Source organism: Carassius carassius, chromosome 27, assembly GCF_963082965.1.
Source record: "Carassius carassius chromosome 27, fCarCar2.1, whole genome shotgun sequence".
NCBI lineage: Eukaryota > Metazoa > Chordata > Actinopteri > Cypriniformes > Cyprinidae > Carassius > Carassius carassius.
This window is the reverse complement of record NC_081781.1, coordinates 22,999,144-23,017,560: the sequence shown is the minus strand read 5'-3', so window position 1 is coordinate 23,017,560 and position 18,417 is coordinate 22,999,144. Positions and strand designations below refer to the sequence as shown.

At 35.8% G+C, this 18,417-nt stretch overlaps 2 protein-coding genes across 4 annotated transcripts in view; one reads left to right on the top strand and one right to left on the bottom strand.

Annotated features, from left to right (window-relative positions):
* Positions 1-806: 806 nt before the first annotated feature.
* On the bottom strand, positions 807-11,557 carry LOC132107026 (cysteine-rich protein 2-like). Its single transcript, XM_059513155.1, has 8 exons — positions 11,374-11,557; positions 6,716-6,810; positions 5,381-5,438; positions 4,935-5,060; positions 4,158-4,226; positions 3,915-4,009; positions 2,000-2,057; positions 807-1,240 (listed from the first exon to the last, which is right to left on the bottom strand). Exons 1-8 carry the CDS (start codon positions 11,414-11,416, stop codon positions 1,176-1,178), a joined length of 609 nt encoding a protein of 202 aa, XP_059369138.1. The 5' UTR covers positions 11,417-11,557; the 3' UTR covers positions 807-1,175.
* Positions 11,558-14,899: 3,342 nt separating this feature from the next.
* rad51b (RAD51 paralog B) overlaps positions 14,900-18,417 on the top strand; it is a 61,701-nt gene continuing 58,183 nt past the window's right edge. For 2 of the 3 annotated variants that reach the window (XR_009424219.1, XM_059513160.1), the window contains exons 1-6: positions 14,900-15,146; positions 15,233-15,346; positions 15,438-15,542; positions 17,285-17,421; positions 17,499-17,618; positions 18,222-18,405. Coding sequence is in view for 2 of the 3 variants with exons in the window: in XM_059513160.1 (XP_059369143.1) it covers positions 15,063-15,146; positions 15,233-15,346; positions 15,438-15,542; positions 17,285-17,421; positions 17,499-17,618; positions 18,222-18,405 (744 nt within the window). In the remaining variant the exon portion in view is untranslated. The remainder of the gene's footprint in view (positions 15,147-15,232; positions 15,347-15,437; positions 15,543-17,284; positions 17,422-17,498; positions 17,619-18,221; positions 18,406-18,417) is intronic. The other variant, XM_059513161.1, reaches the window with a different exon arrangement.

Below are 18,417 nucleotides of genomic sequence, written 5' to 3'. Positions count from 1 at the left end.
TAGAGCTTAATTATAATAATCGGCATCACTGTATGCAAACGAAACGTAAATTTGACTATTAGTGCAGCGTTTCCGTAAATTTATTAGCCTATAACTATATAAAATAAAACAGTTGCAAACAACATTCATTAATGATCTGTGACAGATCCTTGTTCTGTGCAAACGCTGATGTTATGATATAACAAATATGTTATAATATATAGACTAAAACAACATCACTAATAGCACACAGAGACATCAGTGTTTGCTTATCTGCTGCAATAAGTCTATAGGACGTTTCTTTTACATTTAGTCATTTAGCAGACGTTTTCATCCAAAGCGATTTACAAATGAGTAACCATACGTTTCGTATCAGATGTCAAATAGGTTCTTAGAAGATGTCTTTAAGATGTTTATGATTGGGAATGTATGTAAAACTGAAATCTTACAGACATCTGCCAGATGTTTATACACAGCAGATGCTTTCCAGATCAAATGATCTTTAGCAGACATCTTGCAGATGTATAGTGCTGTCTGGGATTCAATTGTATTATTATAGGGCCTATATAGTAATATAACACATCTGCATTTCCATCCTTTTAACTGAACACAATTATTTGTAATTTATGCTTGATTTTTTTAGAGTTGGTATTGATTGATCAATGGTTTCCAGCTTGAAAAAGTGAAATAAAACAATTGAATACACTTAACAATGTTTGTTTTTATTAATTTCAAATACAAAGTTTTTTAATACATAAACATACCAGAGTCCAAAGTTCAAAAAACAAACAAAAAAAGTCCAAAGTTGAGAAAACATGTACTGTCAGTAAACTATAATAAATAAGTGTGCTAAAGTGCTACACAACTACACATATGTTAAAACTACTGGCAAACACATTTAATTCTGAACAGAATTTTGTTGTGTTACCTTTAATTCGATGTCACAGTCAAAAAATCCATATCTCAACTACATTCTTAAAAATATATAAACCATATATAAATACAGCAAAAATGCTAAACACATATTCCTGTTAGTAAGTAGTAATACTAGCTCATTTTAGTACAATTAAGTGGCACTCTGTAGATGAACAAGATCAGTGCAGACTCAAGAAAGAGAGGAAGTGGAGTTAAAGGAAGCAGACGAGAAGCTTGAATCTACGGTTGCTAATAATATACTGCTGGTGTGGCTGTGGTTCTTAGGACTGGCTCTCAGTATTTGGGTCCTCGTAAATGTAACTGCCAACACCTCCAGTGTTCACTCCTGAACAAAAACAGCGAAATTATATTATTATGGGTTTAAGATGAATATTTCAAACCTCAAAACAATGAACCTTTACTACACTCTAATAAATGCTGGGCTGTTTCAGTAAACATGGACTAACCAAACTTTTAAGTTGAAAATGTAATTGAAAAAATTTCAGCTATATTTTGATCCAAAGTTGGGTTGAAAGAATCCAGAACTTTTTGAGTGTATGATTTAAAGAAGTGTAACAATAGTTAACTAAATCTTTTGAGGCATATTTAGAACAAGAATTGTTAAATTACAAAAACGTGATGATTTTTACAAAGCTCATTGTTCTGAAAACCGCAGTGTGCTCTGATTGGTCAGCTATCCAGTGCGTTGTGATTGGCCAAATACCTTAAGCATGTGATGGAAATGTTACGCCCCTTACCATATTTGGAAACACATAGTGTCTCGACAACATGGTGGCTGTGGTAGCAACAATCCTACAGTTACGCCTTTTTTCTTTGCGTAAACATTTGGGCGGTGTTATGCAAATCTTCCAAAACAGTGACGTAGAAATGTGGGGGCGTGTTTAAACAAGGTGTTTTAGGAAGGTGTGGACGAGTCCTAACTTTTATAAAGAATATCTCTTTGGGTTTGAGACTTTAGTCTTTGCAACTTTACAGATCTTATAGGCACAAACAGCTTGTAACACTCCAAAGAAAAATACAAACTTGAAATTGCATCATATGACTCCTTTAATATGTGTAAGATAATGAACAATGGGAAATGTACCTTTTGGCCCAAAGAGAACAGCGTAACAGGGTTTATGGCAGTACGGCTGGCCATCGTGCTGCAGTTTAAAACAGAACCCATGTTCACTATTAAATCAGATTTAATCAAATCTGGATGAATTGCACAACAGTTTAGTCTAGATGTTTTTGAGCTGCACCTTAGAGAGGGGATAGTTACATTTCTATTCCATCCATGCAGATACTTTTTTTTTTGGACCAAATTATATTTTAAATGCATGTACATATATGTAGTGAACATCACAATATAAGCAAGTACAACCCGAATTCCGGAAAAGTTGGGACGTTTTTTAAATTTTAATAAAATGAAAACTAAAGGAATTTCAAATCACATGAGCCAATATTTTATTCACAATAGAACATAGATAACTTAGCAAATGTTTAAACTGAGAAATTTTACACTTTTATCCACTTAATTAGCTCATTTAAAATTTAATGCCTGCTACAGGTCTCAAAAAAGTTGGCACGGGGGCAACAAATGGCTAAAAAAGCAAGCAGTTTTGAAAAGATTCAGCTGGGAGAACATCTAGTGATTAATTAAGTTAATTGATATCAGGTCTGTAACATGATTAGCTATAAAAGCTTTGTCTTAGAGAAGCAGAGTCTCTCAGAAGTAAAGATGGGCAGAGGCTCTCCAATCTGTGAAAGACTGCGTAAAAAATTTGTGGAAAACTTTAAAAACAATGTTCCTCAACGTCAAATTGCAAAGGCTTTGCAAATCTCATCATCTACAGTGCATAACATCATCAAAAGATTCAGAGAAACTGGAGAAATCTCTGTGCGTAAGGGACAAGGCCGGAGACCTTTATTGGATGCCCGTGGTCTTCGGGCTCTCAGACGACACTGCATCACTCATCGGCATGATTGTGTCAATGACATTACTAAATGGGCCCAGGAATACTTTCAGAAACCACTGTCGGTAAACACAATCCGCCGTGCCATCAGCAGATGCCAACTAAAGCTCTATCATGCAAAAAGGAAGCCATATGTGAACATGGTCCAGAAGCGCCGTCGTGTCCTGTGGGCCAAGGCTCATTTAAAATGGACTATTTCAAACGTGGAATAGTGTTTTATGGTCAGACGAGTCCAAATTTGACATTCTTGTTGGAAATCACGGACGCCGTGTCCTCCGGGCTAAAGAGGAGGGAGACCTTCCAGCATGTTATCAGCGTTCAGTTCAAAAGCCAGCATCTCTGATGGTATGGGGGTGCATAAGTGCATACGGTATGGGTAGCTTGCATGTTTTGGAAGGCTCTGTGAATGCTGAAAGGTATATAAAGGTTTTAGAGCAACATATGCTTCCCTCCAAACAACGTCTATTTCAGGGAAGGCCTTGTTTATTTCAGCAGGACAATGCAAAACCACATACTGCAGCTATAACAACAGCATGGCTTCGTCGTAGAAGAGTCCGGGTGCTAACCTGGCCTGCCTGCAGTCCAGATCTTTTAGATTAAACGAAAAATACGTCAAAGACGACCACGAACTCTTCAGCAGCTGGAAATCTATATAAGGCAAGAATGGGACCAAATTCCAACAGCAAAACTCCAGCAACTCATAGCCTCAATGCCCAGACGTCTTCAAACTGTTTTGAAAAGAAAAGGAGATGCTACACCTTTTCCGGAATTCGGGTTGTATATATATATATATATATATATAATCTTTTTATTTTATTTTATTTTTTTACTGAAAATATATTTAGTTTAAACCTTTAAAGGCATATAGATCACAAAATGTACTTTGAGGGACAAAATAATGTAAAAATATAAATTATTTAGATTGAAATACAGGCCCAGAATAGTATGGAGAATATAAGTAACTTAAAATTTGCTATAAATTTTTGGGCTGAGAATCAACAGGTCTTTCCGTTGAAAGTGTTTAATGCTGTCTCTGTCCCTCACCTCTGCATGGCTGCCTGGAGCCAGAGTCTTGCTGCACCTCTCACAGCGCAGACAGGGCCTGTGCCAGTCTTTACCCAGGGAACTGACCTTTTCAGCTGGAACACAAAGAAGGAAACACGGGCCCTTCTGTAAGCATCAGGCAACCTCAGGAAATGTTAATGTATGTCCCGGCACTGCTGAACACACAAGTTCCAGCACAAGTCCATATTTGGTGAACTTTGCTGTCTGAATGTCAGCGCTTACCGAAGTACACTGTCTTGTTGCACCTTGGGCAGATGTTCGGCTGACCAGAAAACGAACTGAAGCTTGCAGCTGGAGAATATTAGGTAAACAGTTATTCTCAAAAATATCATTCATTTAAATGACATTAACATTTAATTACCATAAATGTAATACTCCTAAAATAAAATACAGAACTCATTATCACCACCCTCTTTGTTCTAGAAAGCACAGTAGAATTAGCCCATGCAAATGTTGCAGTTGCCTCGCTATATGGTTGCTATAGGATAAGGATAGTTCACCCAAAAATGGAAGTTATTGGTAACAAAGTAGTTGCTGGTTGCCGTTAATTTCCATGTTACCAGCAACTGTTTGGTTTTCCACAATCTTCAAAATATCTTCTTTCGTGCTCAACAGAAGAAAGAAACTCAGATTGTGGGTGAGTAAATGATGTAATTTTCATTTTTGGGTGAACAGTCCCTTTAAGTCTGTGGGGGGCATGGTTTTTTTTCTATGAAAAGAATTAGAAATTTGCTTCAGTTACTAACAATATAATATATAAGTGATTTATACAATTTTATAAAAATCATTAAAGATTTGAGCTGAAGGTGGACAACTTTAGAACTATGCTATAAACTATCAATCAGATGACAGAAGTCATGAAGCAGATCGCATATAACAATCATTTTTTTAAGGCAAGTTTGGATCGTGCTGAGAATTTAAAGGCATATCAAACAAATACAGTAGGCTGTGTTGTAAAATATTTAGTCTGCATTATTGTCTATAGTAATATAAACTCACCCTTCACTGGGCCCCTAGTAGCCTTTTTCTCTTCAGCCTTGGGCTTGGTTTCCATTGCAATGGGGGCAGTGTCTTCACTCACAGGTGTTTCATAGACATATGATCCAGCCCCGCCGATATTCACACCTATAGGGATATGACAGGCAGTACAGTTGCTTCTTTTCTGATTGTGTTTGACATTACAGTGTGTAAGAATCTAGCATACATTAGCATTCTTTAACATATATTTTTTCACAAAAGAAAAAGTCATACAGGTTTGAAATGACACAAGGCTGAGTAAATGCTGACAGAAATCACTTTAATCCATATCTGAAGATCAGATATTAAAGCTGCTCTTGTGCAGGCTGTCTGTCTCATTAAGAATCTGTAGCATCAAAGGAAGGAGTGTCCTACTTGCTGCAAGCCACACAAATTATGATCTAAGGCACTAATTAGATGTACTGCACCTTTTGGTCCATAGAGGGCAGCATAGCATGGCTTGTGGCAGTATGGCTTCCCATCATGCTGTTTAACAGTGGAATAAAGCACATCACTGAGATTAATTAGGCATCCAGTTCCTGTCTACTTGTACGTTGTCATCAAAAATTAACACTCATGCTGTCCAATTATTAAAGCATGAAATATTCTCAACATCTAAAGAGTAAACAACTGTACCGGCCCTTTTGAAAAAGAATTAGGCTACGCTTTTAAAAAGAGTCTTATTATGAAAATAATACACTTTAGAAAAGAACTAGTGCTAATTGGAGTAATGTTTTCTGACATTTATTTTGTGGAATCTTACAGTTAAATGAAAAATGTATTATAGTAAAAAAATTATAATAAATGCATTAATAAATGCAACTAGTTGGACTATGTAATTTCATATATACTTTTATTGTCTTTGAAATATGGTTGCCCAATACTGCCAAATGAAGTGACAAGCATTGATGGTAAACTAAAAAATACCATAATGTAAAAAAAAACTTGTATGCTATGTATTTAAATATATTTGTATTTGAGCATTTGTAATGGTGAAGTTGCATAGTACATTTAAAAATATATTTTTAGTAACTTTTCTTACTATTTTAGGCATATAAAGATGACAGAAATACAGAAAAGAGTAGTACGTTGGCATGCTATTCCAAATTCAGAACTGTCTTTATGAGTGAGTCATTGAATATTTCACTAAACTGTTTTGTTAAAAAAACACTGATTCAGTCATGATCACAATTCAACAGCATCATGAACTGTTGTGATTTACTTACAATTCAATTCAAGTTTATTTGTATAGCACTTTTTACCATACATACGTAGATACAAATCATTACAAAGCAACTTTACAGGAAATTACGTTTCTACATTATTTAGTAGTAGCTTATCAGTGGTGACTGTCAGTTTGTGTGCATATGACAGGATTTTTCTGAAAAATTTATACAAGACGTAGTCAACCAGGCGATGAACATTATTAACAGCAATTATAATATGATGCAATCCCACTTGTAGCAATATTTGTTAGTTCTGTATGTTGTTTCAGGGTTAGCATCATCTCTTACAGACTCGAAGGACTGATTAATAACAAAATTGCTAAATAAGAGTAAAATTTTGAATTTGCAAACTGGAAATCAACATCACTGACATTAGATGTAATATAAATGTACATCTGAATGTCATGATGCAGCAACTTCCAAGGCAGTAGCAAATATACATGAAGGAAAAGTGCATTTAATGGGATCTCTATCTTCAACACGTTGTTTTATTGGGGTGTTTTTTTTTGTTTGTTTTTTTAGCTGTCTTCCTCTCACCTCTGCATGTCCTCCTGGATTCAGAGTCTTGTTACAGCGTTCACACTTCAGACAGAATTTGTGCCAGTCTTTTCCCAGGGATGTTACTTTTTCCGCTACAAGACACAAAGAGATTTATTCCCTTTCCAGATCATCATTCATCTGAAGATGTACATTAAGATGATGGTTTAAGGGGCTCTTTAAATAAAAGTGTTAAATCTCTTTCCTGAAGCCAACAATTGAGCTGAAATGACTCCGTAGAGACTCTTACTGTAATGGTGCCTGCCAAAGATCAGAGCTTTGAGTCTATCCTGGACCATCTAAATGTGTTTATCCATTTAGTCTTTTGTCAATGCACATCTTAATGAGTCTCAGTGAGAGATAATGTGAAGCGTATTGTCTGTCTGTTTACTGTCTCACAGAGGATGTCTGGGAGATTTGGATGACTGCGAAACACTATCATAGAGTGAAAGGCTCTTATCAAATCTGACCTTGTCATATCGAGGCCAAAATATTCCAGACACGTGCCTCAGGGAGCACAGAACACCCTCATGAGGTGATCTCCACAGAGCAGTGTCACGTCTCTCGGGTAAGGGACTACAACGAGCTTCTTCATTGGTTCTGTTATGTCACAAACCCAGATAAACCCCGCCCCCGGGAACATGCAACAAAGGAGGCGAGGCCATGTTGTGCTGCTTTAGAGAAGAGGAAGAGAAAACTAGGAGTGCACGTAAGAATCTGTGCATATATGAATTGCGATTCTGTCTTTTATGGATTCTAATAGATTCACAAGTTCCAAAATCATTGTTCTAAAGCAGTGGATCTCAATCCTGTTCCTCACGGCGCCCTTTATACATTTATACACATTTTCACATAGCTATGAGAAACGTTAAACATGGACGCGCGTATGTGCTGTATTAAAGCTTTAATCAGAATAAAACCGTATATTAAAAGCTAACAGAAGCAGTAGCATTAACGAACAACAGCGTATCTAAAAAGTATGACACAACAACAAACAGACATACCATTAAGAGCCGTGCTTGCACAGGTTCTGTACGATCCTCTTCATTAATAATCTCTGCATCTCAATCAGGCTCAAATTGATAAGCAATATAGAGGACGTCATTGTTTACAATACAACCAGAACACATTCTGAGCTTGAGAGGGGCGGGATGTATGTGAAAAATACGTTTTTTATTTATTTTTTATTGTTAATTAATTTTTTATTAAATGTTAGACTGCACCCCATAAACGCAACCAAGCCTAGAAAATAACTAGTCAACCACCCCTTTAAGACCGAAGAACTGCACAGTAACATTTCAGGTCAGACTTTGTGAAATCCATTCCAGGATGTTTAGGCAAGTGTGTTTATTTGTCTGTGTTCTGTTGCAGGATGTTGCCTCAGGGTAACAAATCCATTTTCTTCATTTTGTGAGCACATGATGCATAGAAGGCAATAAACCGGCTAATAAAGAAGGGATAACTTTGAATAAACCAGTAAAAACAATTCTAGCGAAAAACAAAAATTTCTCTGCATGATACACCATGTGTTTCTATCTATCTATCTATCTATCTATCTATCTATCTATCTATCTATCTATCTATCTATCTATCTATCTATCTATCTATCTATCTATCTATCTAATCTATCTATCTATCTATCTATCTATCTATCTATCTATCTATCTATCTATCTATCTATCTATCTATCTATCTATACAGTACTTACACACGTCAGTGAAATAAAATGAATCATGAAAATATTAACCATCACTACTGTTTTAAATGTATATCCATGGAATGTTCCTTGAGAAATTCAACATATTTGAATGATTTCTGAAGGATCATGTGACACTGAAGAGTGGAGTAATGGTGATGAAAATTCAGCTTTGCATCACAAATACTTGTTAAATGTATAATAATATTTCACAACATTTCTGTTTCGACTGTATTATTGATCAAATTAACAGCCATGGTGAGCATGAGAGACAATCATCTTTTAAAACAAGTATCCATTATTATATATCAAACTTTTTAGTGAATTTCAGAGAAACTGAAATACAAATGTAGCCTATTAGCCAGTTATAGTTCCTTCATGTAGCAGTTTGACAATTTTCCATTGCCATGCAGTTTTGTTTCCAGGCAACTAGTTAAAATGGAAATAATATTTATTTATTATAACAATATTTTATTATTTTTGTATATTTTATATGTATTTTTTGCTTTTATGGTGTCTATTTAATGCTAAATGCATGCGATATTACTTTTTTGGTTAATCTTATCTATTTTCTTCTCCATCTTTGTGCTCACAAACACAGCAGGACAGTAACAAGATTAAAGACTGTTTGTTTTTTCGTGCAGCAGACAAATGTGCTGGAGTTGAACAGACAGTAATTAGTCCTTGTCTCTAGATTTGCAGTTCTGTTTAATGCTTTCATGATGCCCTCTTAACCTGGGTATCAAATGAGCTGTTTCCATAGTGAGGATATGTGTGGCAAATTGCAGTCTGACAGAAAGTTACAGAGGTTGCAAACACTTCATCATCATTTTTTTATTTATTTATTTTTTTTAGAAATACTAATAATTTAAATAATTTAATGACTTTCATGGACCAAAACCAAAAAAGGTTAATAAAGGAACAGTTCACCCAAAATTGAAAATATACTCACCCTCAAGTGTTCATCAATGGATCCTCTTTAGTGAATGGGTGCCGTCAGAATGAGAGTCCAAACAGCTGATTAAAACAACACATTAATCCTCAAGTAATCCACACCACTCCAGTCCATCAATTAATATCTTGTGATATGAAAAGCTGCACATTTGTAAGCAACAAACACATCATTAATACGTTTTGAACTTAAACAATCACTTCTGGTCAAAATACCAGTCTCTCTAATCCATAATATCACTTCAATCAGTGAAAAAGTCCATCCTTTGTTGTCTTCTCTGTTGTTAAGAACTGTTTTGGACTGCTTTTAAACTTTCCTTATTCAGACTAAACAACAATTTCACCAGGCAGAGGACACACTACTCGGGAAAGAGGACTTGTATTTTAAGTCAGAAGAAGCAAGCAACAGTTTGAAATGAAAAACATCTTAATGATAAATTTGTAAATTGTCTAAAACACAGCTTTCTGTTTCACAAGACATTGATTGATGAACTGGACTGGAGTGGTGTAGATCGCTTGTGGAATATTGTGATGATTTTATCAGACTCTCTTTCTGACGGCACCCATTCACTACAGTGGATCCATTGGTGAGCAAGTGATGTAATGCTACATTTCTTAAAATCTGTTACGACTCATCTACATCTGTCTGAGGGTGATTGTCTGAGGGTGAGTACAGTATCATTTTTGGGTGAACTATTCCTTATAACCACTGACTGGAAAGAGAAAGGCCTGCACAAACTGCTGTTATAATGGCATAAATACATGTGTGCGGGCAAAATGCATGTTCCTAAAAGCCATTTAAAAGTAGCCGTGTGCCAGGCTGCATACTTAAAGGTTATTTGATGTATTCAAATGAACAAGAATGCTTTCTCGGGTCACAGCTGTGAAAGTCTCAAGTAAGCGAGGAGAAGCCAGAGACAAAGTGGATCTCACATTTTAATTATTATAATGCTCAGTGGGAGGCAGTCAGCTCAGCATATGATATTAGCACAAACAAAATGATTAATCATGCATGTTGATTTTATGCTTTGAAAGAACAGAATGAATGTATGAATAAATAAATGTCTTAATTCTGGCTGACTGCTGTTAATGATAAATAATCAATTAATACAACGACTAATTACAGTGTGGGGACAAATGCCGGTGAAACCTGCAGTTGAAAATAATTTTGGCCTAGTTACATTTCACCATGAGATAAAAAGCATGAAAAAACATCTCTGTTTAACATTTTCCAATAAATCCAAATCTGTTACACACCCCATTAAAAGGAGGTTTTTAAATGAAGGGAAAGTAAAGGTCTAGAATGGACAGGTGAAAATGTTTACAGGACTCATAAAATGGCTCAAATAAGGCCGACTGTGGTTGCATTTCAATTTGGTGGTTTTATTGGTTTATGCTAATTGCATACTTGTTTCACTCATGGCTGGTTACATAAAATAAGTCTCAAAGCCTATTGAAAACCTAATTAAGCGATTGTTCTTGCACGTTTTACAGTCACCAGATTTAATCAAAGAGCATAGCTATTCTAGTGCAATGGGATTATGAGCATTACCGTAATAGTGTCATGTAATATATTATACAGTCATATTTCATTCATCTTTATCCCACATTTCACGCGTCTTCCATTATTAAATCAGAAAACTCTCTCTGTATAGCTATACAGTGGTGATTTCCATTTAGTTTATTTCACTGTACGAGCTCAATTTGGTCTCTCAAATAGGTTACCATGCACATAAAATACTCAGCAGATAACATAGCTTGATTAGATGCAGCAATCTTAATCATAAACGTAATTAATTTACTAAGAATATCGTGCAGGCGTGATTAGCCAGGTAGTTAGGCTACCATCGAGTCAGCACTAATGTCTGAATGGTTTGCAGAGGTTATTTATAAAGCATACGAGAATTAATGTAAATTAATACACTAGGTTATTACATCTACGGTGCAGACACCCGTTTGCATTGTTTTATTCGTGGCACTGCGAAATAGAAGAAAAAAAGGGAGGACTTACCAAAATAAACAGTTTTGTCACATTTGGAACATTTTGATGCCATGTTCCGTGCGAAGCTGGGATTTCCTTTGATTTAAGCACGCTGTCTTTTATTCAGACCGGAGTGCATGCGACTTGCTCGTTCTTAGAGATGCTCAAAGCGCGAGCGCGTCCTCCCTTTCAAGATCGCCGGCGCGGATCCTCCCTCGATGACGTCAGCGCAGCGGGCGCGTGAATGTGCTCACCCTTCATTTCATTAAACATCGATGTCAGCGCACACAGAGCATATAGACACCATGCCATTCATAGAAACCTTATAATATATGACAATACCTACTCCACCACGACCGAACACAATACTGCACTGAAAAACATTTGATATATTATTAATAGCCTACATCATAAATATTATAGAACACATCTATCTACGAAATACATTATATAATAATGTAATTATTTATACATTATAAAATAATGTAATTATTTATTATTATGAGAAATAATACAAGGATTAGATTAGTTACTATAAGAAGTACAATGCAAGTTGATGCAGTCTGACTTTCAGGAGAAAGATGCATACAATCTAGAAATTCCGAATTTATGCAAATATTATTTGTAATAAATCAATGTTTTAATTCAGATATAGTTCAGACGTATTTTTTTTTTGATGGCACAAATTCAGTTTTTGGACTTCGATAGCCACGTTTTTGATAAACCATTTCGCCGTGTAAATAAAAAAAAAAAAACAAATTATTATAATTTTTGGGCTGGAAAACGATTAATTGCGATTAATCGCATTCAAAATAAAAGTTTATGATTACATACAATATATATCTTTTTAAAAGTATATATATATATATATATATATATATATATATATATACTTGTATATAATGTGTATTACACATAAATATATTTTATATATAAATTTCCTTAATATATACATTTGTGTGTATTTATATACAAATCAATATACACAATAAACACACACACACACATAATATGTAAACAAACTTTTTTTCACATTTTGAATGTGATAAATAGTGATCAATCTTTTTGCAGCCCAAATTTTATTATGATTAGTTATTAATTTCCACATTGGTCACACAGAAAGGCTACAGCACATTTTATCCGGACATATGCAAACAAGGCTAATCTGCAGGCCGAATAAATCACTAAGACATACACATGTTGTTTGTTGACCCTCTTATAAAAGGCAAAGTAAAACAGGATAAGAGGATGGCGTATGTGTCAGACACAAATGGACAGCAAGCCACTGATGCTTTTCAAACTGTTTGCATTTATCCATGTTGACCCTTTTGTGCCATTACAGTGTTTACAGAACTAGAATAACAACTGAACAAATAAAGTACATCAACAAATGAAGGAACCACTGATAATGAACTGCAAGGGCCATTTACTCTAGACAGAAACAGGTGGATCATGTTGAGCTCAAAAACTTTACCTCAGGCTGATTTTGTTGATAATGTTTAAGCATTATAAAAGTCTTGCATGCTGTGTTTCTATATACAGATATGCTGTAAACTGATGAAAACACGGTAGTTTGATATTTATAATTAATAATTGACATCATGTTCTGGTTGTTCTGTTGCAATAAATCTTTTACCAAAATATATTTTCCGTATTGGCTGGAATTATCTGCAGTCATTCCTCTTGGTCTATTTTAGCCAGACCCTCGCCAAGTGTCATGAACAGGCAGGGTGCTTATCTCTAGCAGGTACAGAGATAGTGAAAGACAGGCCTGATACTTTGTCCATACATGGGTCTTTTGTGTGTTCACATCGGCCGTCAGATGCCATGAGAGCAAAGCTGGTGGCTCATACTGTCTGTGAGCTTGAAGACGGGTCAGCGAGTTTCTCTATACCATAGAAATAACATACTGGTGCATTTTGGTGCTGATTTAAACACGTCCTCAGAGACTTGGTCATCTGATTTGGTCTCCCCATTGTGGCCTCTAAATAAAGCATGTGTATTTTCAAAAGCCATAAACTATTTCTGAGGATGGGGACTTTGGCCCCTCACATTTATCATGCTAAAATATTTTGAAAAATGGTTTCCATTTGTCATCTTCATTGCCTTGCAAAAACAAGAACGTTTGAACTTTTGATTCCCACATGCTTTTAAAAACCTAAACCTTTTCATTTCAGTTCTTTTGTTGACAATGATGTCTCCTTCTTCCAGAAATTTGATGCATTACGTCACACCTTGCTTTTCCTCCATTCAAGTGTCTGTTAAGTATCTTAACAAAATTCCCATGATTTTTTGCATTATTCAAATGAGGAAACTATAAAAAAGACTTCCACTTTATTGATGTCAGGAGGGAAGAGTTGACAGTGAGGCATGACAAAATAACTTGGAAGGATCACAAAGGTTATCAAAACACTAAGAGGTTTAGAGGAAAGCATTTAATCAAGTCGAAATAAACATTAAATATAGCAAATATGATTTATATGATTTGTTTTAGCTAGGATTAACCACAACCTCCCTTATACATGCAACTTATGCAAAATGCAAAACATGCAAAATATGCAGTAATTATCAAGTCATTATTTTTCACTTTATTTTATTAAAAGTGGTCAAGAAACATATGCTTTTGATCACATATAGTACATGTAAATGGAAGGAACCCCCCCCCCCCCCCCCCACACACACACTTTACTTAAGTTAGTGAAAATTCAAGTGCAAAAAAAAATTAAAAAAATAAAAATAATTACAATTGATAAAAAAAAAATAATAATTGAAAAACTATTACAGCTTTTGGAAATATTTTTCACAATTATTACTATTTTTTATTTTCTGTATTTCACAATTATTTTGGTTTAAGATTTAGTCTTTTTAATATCATTCATTTTAATATATAGGTTATCATTTTATTTAGATATTTTAGTAGCCTATTTAATGTAAAATTAAACAAAACGGGACATGTTGCTATGGCAACTAGACGAAATTAATTTGTTTATTTTTTAAAAGCAACAACAAAAACGTATGATCCTAAATTAGTTTTATTAATAATATTAATACTATTTTAAGGCTGTTCTTTTTACTGTACATTAGTGCTGTCAAACAATTAATCGCGATTAATCACATCCAAAATACATATATACATAATGCATGTGTGTCCTGTGTATATTTATTATTTATATATAAATATAAATATTAAATACACACGACACACACATGCATTATATTATATATATAAATACACACACATGCATATATATATATATATATATATATATGTGTGTATTTATATATATTTCCAAAATAAATATTGTATGTGTGTATTTATGTGGTACAATCTTTGGTACTGTATGTTCCCTGTCTTGCACTGTAAATAATAATAAACATATAAACATAATAATAAGTATGTCCAATAAAATTAATGAGTTGTACTCTGTTTATTTAAAAATAATAATAATAATAATTGTGTATTTAAAAAAAAACAAAAACAAAACAAAAACAGCTTTATTTAAATCGTAAACTACATTATCCACAATCCACATGGACTACACTTTTTCGTTTGCTTCCGGGCGCGCTTCGCTATTTCAAAACTCATAACGTTTTCTTTTTTTCATAGAAAAGTTTAATTCTAAAGCTCTCTGTGCCATGTGTGCAATCGTTACGGAAGAGTGTAATTAATTATAGTCATATAACGATCGCATAACTCTTACAACGGTTCTTCTGTGCCAATGGCAAGTAAGAAGTTACGAAGGACGGGCGTCTCAGCGGAACTCTGCGAGCGACTCAAGCGCCATCAACTGGAAACCTGTCAGGTGAGAGACCCAGCCTCAAACCTCCTGCTCTGTTATTATATGAATGGAGGAGACTTCTGTAAACGTGTGTGCTGTGTGACCTGCAGGATGTCCTGTCCATCACACCAGTGGAGCTCATGCGGCTGGCTGGACTCAGTTACCCCGCGGCTCTGGAGCTCCTGCAGCTGCTCAGTAGAGCCTGTGCCCCGGCTGTGAGCCGCGTGAGTCTCCGAGTCTCTGACCCCGTCCTGCGATGATTTAACTCGAGAAGTCTTTCATTAGTAGTGAGTGATGTGTTTTTGTTGATGACAGGCATGGGATTTGTGGAGGAAGAAAGGAGAGCTGTGTTTCTCCACATCACTTCCTGCCCTGGACACATTACTGCGTGGAGGACTGCCGAGGGGTGCTCTCACTGAGGTAGCGCTAGTCTACCGACGCATCTGAGTTAAAGAATCATGTCATTATTTACACCACCGCTCAAGCGTTTGAAAATAATTCAGATTCATGTAAAATATTAATACAGTTAAAAACACCTGTGCTCTATTCGATTAGATTTAAAATACTACTGAATGTTCAGTAGCCATTAGCCAGACTTCAGTGTCACATGATCCTTCAGAAATCAAGTTTTCATTGAGTGACAATCAAATGTCATCTGTCATTATGTCAAACTTGTGCAATATTTGATTTAAAGGGTTAGTTCACCCAAAAATAAAAATTATGTCATTAATGATGCTCAAGTCGTTCCAAACCTGTAAGACCTTCGTTCATCTTCGTGAACCAGTGGCGGCTACTGGTCTGTCAGAGAGGGGAAGCTCTAATATTAAACTCTGTAAAACTGAAACAAGGAATGTGGTGTATAATTGTGTGAAATGTATGATGAAAATCAAGCAATTTCGCCAAGCAAATATCAAAGAAATAGGTTGCAGCAGTTTTTATTTCGACTGAACTTGAGAAATCCGCGATGGGACTGAGCGCGAATAGCTTCAGTGATTCCTTATAGTACAGAATCGCTGTCAGTCAAAAGGAGATGCAGTCTTTCGACAGACCCTTCAATCATCACGCAGAAGCTCGGAGTCCGGGCCAGCCCACTCCCCATTCACCCCCAGAGACGCTGAGCGTCCATGGGCGGGACATAATCGCAGCGTTTATCCAATGACTGTCTAGTTTCGAAGCGCTGAAAAAAACGTTCACAGCAGTCCCATGGCAGTCAATGGACGCTGGGCTTCAATAGGGAAATGCACTGTGATGCTGCGGGAATGTATGAGAAGGAAATCGAGTCAGCCGACCTGCTATAAGTAACTGATTCTGAACGAACTCGTCTTTGAGATGAACGTTTTCTAACGCATTTTTAGTCAATAAAATGTTAATACAATAGTACATATTTGACCATTAATTTTGTGACATTATAAGGGAAGCCGAGCTTCCCTTGCAGTCTTAAAGAAATCGCCACTGTCGTGAACATAGTTTAAGATATTTTAGATTTAGTCCGAGAGCTCTCAGTCCCTCCATTGAAACTGTATGTACGGTCTACTGTCCATGTCCAGAAAGGTAAGAAAAACATCATCAAAGCAGTCCATGTGACATCAGAGGGCCAGTTAGAATATTTTGAAGCATCGAAAATACATTTTGGTCCAAAAATAACAAAAATTTAGCCCTTTATTCAGCATTTTCTTCTCTTCCAGGTCTGTTGTGAGTGCGTCACTGCAGTGTTGTGAACACGCTCACAACGGACACGGAAGCGAAGACAATGCTGAATAAAGTTTAATTTTTTTTATTTTTGGACTAAAATGTATTTTTGTTGCTTCAACAAATTCTAACAGTAGACCGTACACACAGCTTCAATCGAGGGACAGAAAACTTTGTGGACTAAATCTAAAATATCTTAAACCGTGTTCTGAAGATAAACGGAGGTCTCACGGGTTTGGAACGACATGAGGGTGAGTTATTAATAACATAATTTTAATATTTGGGTGAACTAACCCTTTAAGAGCTCATTTATTTTCCCTACACAAAGCTATTTTATTTCTTCAAAAGACAACATGTAGCACACAAGTACAGTACTTTTAACATTATATAGGTTTGGAATGACATAAAAGTGCATGGATTATGCCAGTCATCATTTCTGGGTGAGCTATTGTGACGTGTGTGTTGTTTGTCAGGTGACCGGCCCGTCAGGCTGTGGAAAGACTCAGCTGTGTATGATGCTCAGTGTTTTGGCTACGCTGCCGAGGACTATGGGAGGTCTGGACAGCGGGGTCATCTTCATCGACACAGAGTCGGCGTTCTCTGCTGAAAGGTGTTGGAAACGTTTGCTCACTCTCTGTCATGTACACGTTTAGCGTTTCTCTCACACAAACGATCTGTCGCTCTAAGATTGGTCGAAATGGCACAGGCCAGATTCCCAGAGTTCTTCTCGGTGAAGGAGCGTCTGCTGGAGATGGCATCTCGTGTTCATCTCTTCAGGGAACTCACCTGCCAGGACGTCCTGAATAGGTTTGGCAAACACTTATACATATTTAATTATAATTAATTCAGTTTACTGTACTTTCAAAGAAATCGTTATCAAAAAATGAAACCTGTTATTTTTCCTTTTCAAGCTGATTCACAATGGCTTCCATTTAATTTCTATTCATTTCTATGCAGAGCTTTTAGAGGATCAGCTCAAACTATAGAGTGTGGCGCTAACTACGCCAATGTTTTGGTTTTAGTTCCAAGGGAATGGAATGGGTGCCATAAATTATAACATTAACACTAAAAGAATGAATTATTGAATTAATTAATTCATTAATAATTAATAAATAGATTAATAAATTAAATTAATACATTTTCTTTTTTTATATCTCACACACACACACACACACACACATACATATATATATATATATATATATATATATAATGTAAAAATTTTTAAGTCTGCTAAATATGTAAATCTAAATATGAAATGAAAATGCAATGAAACAAATCGTGAATTTAAATGGATTGCCTGTAGCATTATTGAATATAGATGAGGTCATGATAGTCTCTTTTGTTACGGCAGGCTGTATTTAAGCTTGTAAACACATATTAGTGGGGCGTTTTATTGATGTTGCACAGGCTGGAGCGTCTGGAGGAAGACATAATTGCGTGTCGAGCCGGGCTCCTTATTTTGGATTCTGTGGCTTCTGTTGTGAGGAAGGAGTTTGACACGTCGCTGCCGGGAAATCTAACGTTCAGGAGTAACTTACTGGGCCAGGAAGCCGCTGTACTCAAGTACCTCTCGCAGGCCTTCTGCATCCCAGTGAGTGTTTAC